Source organism: Amblyomma americanum, chromosome 4 (assembly GCF_052857255.1).
Source record: "Amblyomma americanum isolate KBUSLIRL-KWMA chromosome 4, ASM5285725v1, whole genome shotgun sequence".
Taxonomy (NCBI): domain Eukaryota; kingdom Metazoa; phylum Arthropoda; class Arachnida; order Ixodida; family Ixodidae; genus Amblyomma; species Amblyomma americanum.
In genome coordinates, this window is record NC_135500.1 from 112,036,067 (window position 1) to 112,046,139 (window position 10,073).

General features: G+C 43.5%; 1 protein-coding gene across 5 annotated transcripts in view; it reads left to right on the forward strand.

Moving 5' to 3' along the window:
- LOC144128214 (uncharacterized) overlaps positions 1-9,784 on the forward strand; it is a 186,467-nt gene extending 176,683 nt beyond the window's left edge. For 3 of the 5 annotated variants that reach the window (XM_077661441.1, XM_077661443.1, XM_077661444.1), the window contains exons 3-4: positions 4,790-4,924; positions 6,576-9,784. In XM_077661441.1, the coding sequence (XP_077517567.1) occupies positions 4,790-4,924; positions 6,576-6,798 (358 nt within the window). In that variant the 3' untranslated portion in view covers positions 6,799-9,784. Of the gene's footprint in view, positions 1-4,786; positions 4,925-6,575 lie in introns of all 5 variants that reach the window. The other 2 variants (XM_077661440.1, XM_077661442.1) reach the window with 1 other exon arrangement.
- Positions 9,785-10,073: the final 289 nt, after the last annotated feature.

The following is a 10,073-nucleotide window of genomic DNA, read 5'->3' on the forward strand; positions in this document are numbered from 1 at the left end:
CTTATTTAACAGTTTCTCTTCTCGTTTTAGCTTTCAACAATTCTTCCCTGCACTAAACATGTATACTCACAGTAAACCAGCTCTACAAACAAATTAACAGAATATACAGATCATATTTACTACATTCCTATCACTGTGAAAGCACAGATTTCAGCTACATTGAAGACGACGATGCGTGGGCAGTGCCGTCCGACGGAGCAGATGGAAGTTGATGAAGACGACGCTCTGCAATGTACGGCGCGAGAGTGTGCTGCAGTTTACCACGAGGCGTGTTCGGCTGTTGCTCTGTTTTTTTTAGTTGTTTTTCGTGGCGTTTCCCCAATCCGTTGTTATATTTCGCGTAAATGTAACATTGTTTTGTAAATGTAACATGTATAAAAAACGGTGATAGCCCTGTGGTCTTGTGCAGCTGCCTTTGCAGCTCATCTGTTCGCGCCGCCGCGGGTTCGGCCCTCAGTCGGGGATACTGACGTTTTCTTTTCCTCTGCCTCTTTTTCGTGTGCGGACAAACATCGACAATGGACGATTTTTCTAAACTCTGAACCTCTGGATTAGTGCTTACGCACTAAGACGAACAAGAAGACAACTTTGACTCGGCCGTCTTTCTGTTATTTGACGCATGCATACATGTGCTCTGCTCGTATTGTGCCTGTAGGAAGCCAACAGCCAACGAAACCAAGGAGCATAAGGGAATACTCGTATATTTTTAATAGTGGTGTTGATGAATGGGAGATTAATTCGCCGCTTTGGACAAGGGTGGCGCTGGTGAACACTCTGAAGGTTTGGTCACAGACAACATAAATACCCCCAAAGCAGATTATTGGAGAATCATCGCTGTAGCTCACATTGTAGTACACTGGATGCGAAATTCGGAAGTCGTGGGTTTGGATTCCAGCGGCGACGTGTGGTAGTTTTTCTTCTGTTTTCTAATCAATTATCTTTATGCGATGAAATAATTACACTATTAATCTCCCATTCATCAACAGCGCACGTTACAAGACGAATCATTTTGCTGCACTCTTTGGTTTCCGCAGCTGTTGGGTTCCTTCAAATCTATGTCATAACCAGCCTGCCATTTCCGTTCCCTTGACTGCTCAGTATATTTCTTGCGTAGCTTGTTGCGAACTGTTAAGGAACTTTTGCTACAATATAGCTACTGAACCTTTCCGCGAGAACTTCCAAACGCTAGGCGTTGATCAATAATGCTCTTTTGCTCTGACACTCCTCTCTGGGTGCCCGGACAGGTGTCGTGTGCGGTGGAATATATTCAGAGCAGTTTACCATTTCGTAAAGAATCGGACAAGGCACTAAACATCTTTCGTTCCTTCGCTTTGGCGTTTATATCGGAAAGAAATGCCTTGGCAACAGATAAACGTTTGGGTCACTCTTCAGTGACAGAAGAACTTTAGCAAACAAATTACAATTTTATTTTCCGTCGTCATTTGCACACCTTTAACCTGAACAAAATAAGACTTAAAATAAGAAAACCACCAGCCAAGCAAACATATCATAGCGTCTGACCATCAGGTAATGCATTTGTTAAGATTGTTAGATATAAACGTCGGTTAGAGAGTTAACGAACAACTAAACCTAACGGGAACTGTCAGGAGTAATCGCACGCCATGGACTGTGGAGCGAAATTCGTGTAAATTAGCTTCATTCATTGGGATTGTGTCCTTGCCGGCGAAACTCTGAGCAAGACAAAAAACAGCTTCTGTGTGAAGAACTTGTAATAGTTTAAAAGAAAAAAAAAGATTACGCGTTCTACCAGTCAGCCGCTGAAGTTTCTAAATTCTCGACATCTTGCTCAACCAGCGGACTTTTGATGCTTTTGAGTGCAAGGTAATCGGCAAAATATTTTCAAATAGTCGCTTGAGCAACATATACTAGTAAATTGTGAGAGCATTTTTTCTTCAGTAAAGATTGTGCTCTGACTGTAGTTATGGATCACAACTCTTTGAACGCGTACATAACGTTCGTTCCACGTGAATTCAGGTGAGCAGATAAGAACTCAGATATAATGACGCCGTCAGGTCCATTAATATTCGCTATCTGTTATAGCGATCAAGCACAACTTTCACAACTGTGCTTGGACTGCATATGAAATCCAAATAATGCGCACGTGCACAATAAGAGCCAGAACTTTCTGCCTCTTAAATGACAGTTATTATGCTTGCATAACCAGCGCGCGATTGAGAAGATATCGTGCATTGAAAGGCGGCTTCCTCTAAGCGTGTCGGTCGAATGCTCTTTGCCGATCGCCTCTTTACGTAAAAAAAAAAGTGTAAGAAACATCTGGCAAGAGGCGGTCTTACTGGTTTTCAAGAATGAATCGTTTGCACCGCGCGACAACCATTCAGGTCCAATCACATGAATGCGCCCTGAGAGAGCATTGTCGCGGCAAAAAAGATCGCAGTAGTATTTTGGTTGCTTTTTTTTTGTATTCGTTGAGAGGATATATGCGCCATTCGCGCGCCCTCGTAGACATTCAGCATTCAGTCAATCCTTAGGGCGGCCGTTTGACAAATCCTTTCGAATGTATTCGGTTTGGGGACTTCTTTATGGCCGAAGTGGACCGTTGCAGCGCACCTTATTTCCCAAGAGACTCGATGTTTTTCCTCATGTTGAGCACGGTGCAAAAGTGGACCCCTTTTGTGCTTCTAGAAAGACCTTCGCAAGACATCGTTTGCTTACGTGACTGGAGCCTTTATTGAGCAGGACCGACGTAATGCTTGCTATGCTGGACCACCGTCATGAGAGGGGAGACGGACAGAGGTCATTTCTTTTCCTCTGACGAGGACTTCCGCTTCGGCCGGACAACGTTCGATTTGCCATCAAAATAGCTGTAGTTGCTCGCTGCACGCGAAGAGTCGTGCCACTTGTGCCGTCTTTGGAATCATCTACTCGAAGCAACTCGATATTTTTCTGATAGTGCCACCACTGATACTGCGCTAGCATGCACCAGAAAAATGGACATTTATTGCTTCCTGCAGCAAGTTTCGGCGTGCAAATCAGTTAGCTCTCATAAAATTTCAGTGCTCCCAGTTTATTATCCATCCTCTCAATGTATGCGAATGAAACCGGTTTCCACTGGGCGAAAAAATAATATTATTCCTAGTTTAAGACTAAAATGTACCCGGCGATCAACGTAACATAAATCAGCACGTTGTGCTGCATATGTGTGGTCTTTTCCAACCATAGCTTCGTTTACTTCGTCATGAGTACCTCCCTTACACAATATCCCGAGTGCGTGAGCGCACACTATTATTACAGTCGTGTACATGTACAGTCAGACCAGAATGAGATGCCATCACGCATAAGCCGTATTCTTCTATTTTCCCATAAGATACAACTCCTTCAGAAGAGGTTTCAGGATATGAACGTCAGGTAGGTCTTTACCCAAAATAACGAATCAGGCTAGTTGTACGCTGCAGCTGAGAATACAGACGTAAATTATACTGTTTATTCCGGCCTGACTGTAAAATGACGGTGTGCTTTTTTCAGCGAGCCCAACTTAGTATTTCGGTTCTCTTAAATAACAGGCAGGAATGGGTCGATCCACCATTACACATCGGATCATCGGACGCACTCCGGCTCTGGCGGGCTTTTCTCCTATACTTCAAGGAAGAAGAAGGGCCTGGCCGTTTCTTCGCAGAGCCGACCACAGGACCACCCCACATCGAAGAAGAAGTGGAGAACGGCCCTCCTCCCCCTCCCCCACCTCCACCCCCATGAAGCCCCTCATTTCTGCCGCAAGGCTAGGCCTATTTTATGCAGAAATAAAAACGTAAAAAAAAAAATAAAGTGGACCGTTTAAAGATATTTGCAAGGTTAACAAAAGGTTGTTTCGCTGCTTGCGTGAAAGTACATTCAGCAGTGAAACGAATGGAGAGATAAGCAGTGCGCTCCACTTTTCCCGCAAAGTTCATGAATAAGAGCATTCCTTTTCTTGCATTGAAGACCTTTACTGAAAACCACTCTTCTTCTTCTTCTTCTTCTTCTTCTTCTTCTTCTTCTTCTTCTTCTTCTTCTTCTTCTTCTTCTTCTTCTTCTTCTTCTTCTTCTTTCTTCTTCTTCTTCTTCTTCTTCTTCTTCTTCTTCTTCTTCTTCTTCTTCTTCTTCTTCTTCTTCTTCTTCTTCTTCTTCTTCTTCTTCTTCTTCTTCTTCTTCTTCTTCTTCTTCTTCTTCTTCTTCTTCTTCTTCTTCTTCTTCTTCTTCTTCTTCCTTCTTCTTCTTCTTCTTCTTCTTCTTCTTCTTCTTCTTCTTTCTTCTTCTTCTTCTTCTTCTTCTTCTTCTTCTTCTTCTTCTTCTTCTTCTTCTTCTTCTTCTTCTTCTTCTTCTTCTTCTTCTTCTTCTTCTTCTTCTTCTTCTTCTTCTTCTTCTTCTTCTTCTTCTTCTTCTTCTTCTTCTTCTTCTTCTTCTTCTCCACCCCAGGTATATGGCACATACCCACGCGGGGGGATTGGCCAAGGTGTAACCACTATTCTTGCTTGCAGTTCTCGTCTTTCTCAACGCACTGTTAAATCCACTCTTTTGAGAGTACTGACGAAGAAAAAAACAACTTTCGGTTCGAACTGCAGGACGTAGTGAAAGAGAAACAGCGGTCTGGTACATGTCTAAACGAATGTTGGCGAGTTTTCTCGGCGACATTTTTTTTATGGTTGCAGTGCTTTTACTAGCTCAAATTGTTGCTCCCCTCTGCTTACCAGCAAGTGCAGTGCACATGGCATTAAGAAAAGGCATCGGTTGTAGCGGCTTCTGACGGACACCTGTGCTGTTTTCGCAGCAGTCGTGACCGGCGCAGTGGCATCTCGGACCAGCGACTGGCCGAACTCGAGACCCTGGCTGGGCTTAAGTCCCTGCGGCACCGGCTCAAGGGCATCACGTTCCCAGTCGCCTACGGCCTCGTCGACCCCAACAAAATGTACGCTTGCTTTTCAATTGCGCGCGTTTCGCCAGCGCTTACTTTAAGAACATGGCAGTGCGACAGGCCTACCAGAACGAATGAACGCCAGCCTTGATTCTCAATGTGGATGCCGATTCGTGGAGGAATTCATCGCTACTTATGTTGTCACAATCTCACACTGATTATCGTTGTTATTGTTTGCCGAGTTCTTTCGCTACCTACGTTTGGCATTGCGCATACCGGCAAAAAAATATTTTACTTGAAACTAGAAATTTGCTACAAAATAAAAACTCGGAACTGAGTAAACCACAAACTCTAATTTTCTCGCACAAGCACCCTTTCCTCCCACTAGGTGCTCTTGCTTCAGTTACGATGGCCAACCTATTTCTGTGAGATTTTCACGCCATTTTGTGGCCAAGAATACGTCAATAGTTCCCCAGAGTGAAGTCAAGGCTCCACTCAACAGTAATAAGATCAAATTATGTTCACAAAAGAGATATGGAACTGCGCTACAAGTCAGTCGTATGTTTATAACTCCGCATAAATTCTTCCATTTAATAGAAATACCTGAACAGTATAAAAACATTAATGTGTTTTACAGTGTAGCATCCTAGAAGCATTTTCGGTAACATAAGAAAGCTTGTCTCTCGTAGTCATTTAGAAATAAAGCAGTCCTCGCTACTTCGACAGAAAACTGGTTAAGATACAAAATTCTTTCAATAATAATATTTTTTTCAATAAATAAAGATGAGTTATGCAACGAAGTATTGCAAGAAACAACATAGCCAAAAGCAATATTGCAGTCACATCTAAGGTGAAGGCAGTCGCAACAAAAATGTACACTACCAAAATTGCTGAAGGATTTCGCGAGGGACAGCAGTACAGATTTTGACTCTATTTCATTGACGAGCCTGCGAAAAAAACATGTGTGGACTGAAATGACACCAAGTTTCAAATTTTTAAACTGTTTGAGCAGTTAATTTTTCTTTCCTTCCTTTTTTCCTTTCATTGTTGTGTTCTTTATTGCTGATGTCTTTGGAGCATGTTATATGTATGGGTAAACATGCATACGCTTCACCATGTAAACTAATAAAACTAATAATTTCATTACAATGCACTTTATTTTCATGTATGCTCATGTTTGAGTTGTGTTTGTATTCTCCTATTGCACCCATTTTTTATTCTTTATTTTTAACCACAGCAGCATGCAGCTGCACACAGCTTGCCATGTATTGGGGTACGGGCCTTAGTCAAGCCTTTTTCTGGCTTCTTGCCCGTGCACCAAACATCCCTGAGATGTTAAATAAACATTGTATTGTATTGTATTGTATTGTATTGTATTGTATTGTATTGTATTGGAGTTCGAAGAGCAGCGGAAATATCGTAGTTGAAGACACGGAAGAGGACAGCACAGGACACAAGTCGATAGGCAAGGATTAGCGCCCGTCCTTTCCACGTCCATGTCTTTGCGTTGTTTCGTGTCGCTTTCAAATCTCGAAATGCGCCAGCTAGCTTCCGCCAACCTTTTGGTGTGTTTACGACAGGTAGTCAACCAGGTTGACCATAACCTACTGCATTCGTAACGAGAAAATCTGGGTTACGATGTTCACATCTGCACGCACCTAGCCCGCTTATTTTTTTTCTTTTCTACTCTGCTTCTTGAACGCAGTGGCAAGCGGAAGCGCTCCTTCGAGTCCCTCGAAGAGCCTCAGCAACAGCCACAGACCCAGCGCGGCCGCCAGGCCGGTGTCGTGGGCGCTGACTCATCCTCGTCGGCCCTCTACCAAGGCGTCGTCGATGACGGGGCGCTCGAAGATTTCCTCACGGGTCTGCCGACGCCCGACGTGACGGCACAGCGGGTCCGCTCGCCCGACCAGCTGCTGAGGATATAGAGCGCCCAGCCCTCTCTCGCCATCCTGACGCCCACATCGAAGCCTCCGCTCACAAGTCGCTTCCTGACCCGATGCTCTGATCCCTATACCCTCGAGTACTGAGATCACCTATAAATGGCATGCTCGCGTCCTCGAACCGCTCTAATAAAAACAGCTGAACATTTCTACCGAGGAGTGTGAAGGGGAAGGCGTAAGCAGATAAAGAAATGAGCGCTAGTTAATCAAATGCGAAAGTTTAAAAAAAAAGACAAGAACCATTGAGAGATCCTCACTGTGACACGCTGGGTGCTTTAAAACTAAAAAAAAAAGAAACGAACACGGTGTTCTTTTTTAGAGGATCGAGAAGAGAAGGAAGGACGTCGGCGAATACGAACTGGGAGCAAAGAAACAAAATAAAAACAAGCGCGGTCCTCATAGCGATAAGAGCTTTATGCGCTCAATCTGTCCCCTCCGTGCAAACAGTCGATCACAAGTCGGCAAGTACTTTCCGTAGACGCTGCTGCATCCCTGACCTGCCTGTGTTTCGTGCACCCTACCCTGAAGCACGCTGCAGTTCTTTGAAGCCTTCTTTGATCCGCGTTGTTAGGGGCGTTGTGTACGGTTCTTCGTGAGTGTCTTGCCTGTTGCCGCCGATGTGCCCGTAGAAATCACTTCTTGGGTCCTCTGCTTTTGCTGCTACAGCTTTCGAACGGAACTTTATTTTGGCCAGCATTCTTACGGGTTGTTGATAATTCCATTTTTTGAAAGGAGAAATTTGATGGCGGTCAGCAAACGTGTTAGCGCTGCGAGTTCGTGTTTGAGTTTGTTTTGTTGTTGTTGTTAGTGGCTATTTATTAATAAAAATAAAAAATGGAAAGAAAAGATGTTGCTGACCGCGGCATCTGCCATCGAAACCTGAATCGCCTGACCTGCGGCTAGCGTGAGAGAAAGAACATGGAGAGGATCGGAAGAGGGAAAGAAAGGGAGACCGATAATAAGAACGGATAGGGGTTGGGCAGCAATATACACTATGTACATATACAGAATATGGAAAAAGTTTTTTTGTGAACTAAAATGCTTTGTGCACATGTTAGAATGGGAAAGTTTAGCACGAGCCATATCAATACTAAATATTGGAACTTGAGAGCTTGACAGCAAATCACCGACGTTTGGTATCGTCGGTCAAAGAAAAATTATTTATGAAAGCAAACTTACAGCATCCGCTTGCCGTTCCTTAATCCCTTTTTTTTCTCTTTCGTGTAGGCAAACATTGTCGTTTCAGAGGAGAAGTAGAGAAATCCGCTCGGTGTGCTTTCTTCAGCCTTACATTCTTCAGCACTTGGAAAGCAATACGCAAAGTACACACCATGGCGCTAGGCCCCACCGAGGAAAAGAGGCCGCAGAATGTGATGATTAACCTTGCATGGAGAGCTGAGCGGAACCAGAGGTGTACGAACGCGTGTTTACCAGCATTTTCTCCTCAGACGGTCTAGCCTTACAGAGCGTCGTTTAGATGCTGATGTCTTCGTGGAGCCTCGCTCATAAAATATTTAGGCAGATCGCTCTGCAAATCCCTCTGACGAGAACTCTGGTGCTATTCTGGAAAACCCTGCGTGGATTAGTTGCTGCTCCGTTTTGGCGAGAACTTGAAATCTCAAAGGTGCCGAGAGCTATTATTCAGCAGCTCGTGCGTCGCCAAATTTGTAAATAAAGAGAATATTGAATTCCTCTACGACTTCCTTCCTGGTTGTCTTCATTAAAAGCATTTGGGAAGTTAGTGTATATCATTTATTCTATGATTTATCTAAAGTAGCAACCTCCCATACGCCAGGGTAACAAACTTCTTACATGGCATACATTGCGGCGTGTATAAAGTGTTCACTGCGGCGAAATAAATTAGAAAACCGCGGTAATACAATACACATAAACTTTTTTTCTCGTCTCCTTCGAAAACACACTCAATACTTGCTTTATTTTTGTAGCAGGGTTGCAACTAACCATCTTCGAAATCTTTCTCGGCAGTCTAATGCAGGCGGCGAGTGAGTCGTGTAGTTTCTTACAACGAGACTGTAGCCGTAGCAGAGTAGACACCTCAGTTGATATTGGCGAAATAGGAGTGGGGCAGTGAGAAAATCTGGCTTTCATTGTCTTTGATAAGGCGGGCACATCATCGGCGTAGGCACGTGTTCTGACTACACTGCGTTGTTTCATTTCGCTTCATGTCTGTTTGTACAAACAGCTACAATAGTGCTAATCAGGGCGACTACGCGCGATGAACAATGAACACGCATATAAATGGGGCACGCTTGTTATTGCTTCAAAACTGCAGTGGAAAGCTTGTCTCTCTGTCGTGAGCTTTTATTAAAAACTTCACACGCCGTGTTATTTGTCGAAATTTGTGTTGAAATGACTGTTCCTTACTGCGTGCGATGAGTGACTTCTATATATGCTTTGGAGTAAACTGCCTGCCGCAGAAGTCTGTGTCTCAAACAATTCAGACATTTTGTGCGACGCGCTTATGCTGATCTTCATGCGTTATGCTTAACTTTTGCTCTTTTCGTATAGATTTATTTACACTTGTTTCATGCAGTTGGGTTTGGGGTTGTTGAGCTGTTTATTTAAGAAACCCAGAAAACTCTCTTAGCAGCTAAAAGTTAGGACTCGCAAGAATGTCAGCGCGCGACGTCGGAGTGGACGCTATTACAATCGTTGTGGCTGGGAAGTACTTCCTTTTTATTGCACAGTACAATCTATTTCATGATATTTCATCTGTTTCATGTTTCACAAGACTTTGTAATATAGCGTGTTTATTCAGTTGTAAGCTAATCATTTATTTATTTATTTATTTATTTCATTCCTTGCAATGTTGGGACATAACCTCCCGCTAAGTCCCTGCTGTGTCTCCTATGCTGCGCACATTTTGTAAATATAGGTCTGTTTAGGCAGTTTTGCTAATTGTTTGTGCAGATTAGAATCAATGTTGCCTGAATAAAATCTACTCTTCGTCTGTTGAAATAGTCTCCCTTGTTTTATTTCGTTCTCACACTGCTACGTGAGGGAAAAATACGGCACAGATCACTTAAACCAAGTTTGCGTTCTATCGCGGGGACCATGCACTTTTGAACGAAGAAAGTAGATCACAGAGGCGTTGATATATGTAGTTTTACATTGCGTATTCATGCTGGATGCAGTCAAGTTAAACAGCAACTTCAATATCACACTTTTCGAAATGCACCGTTTTTCAGCTCTTGCTGTTTTGTAATCAACAGCTATGGTCAACCCCACTCAGTTCCTTC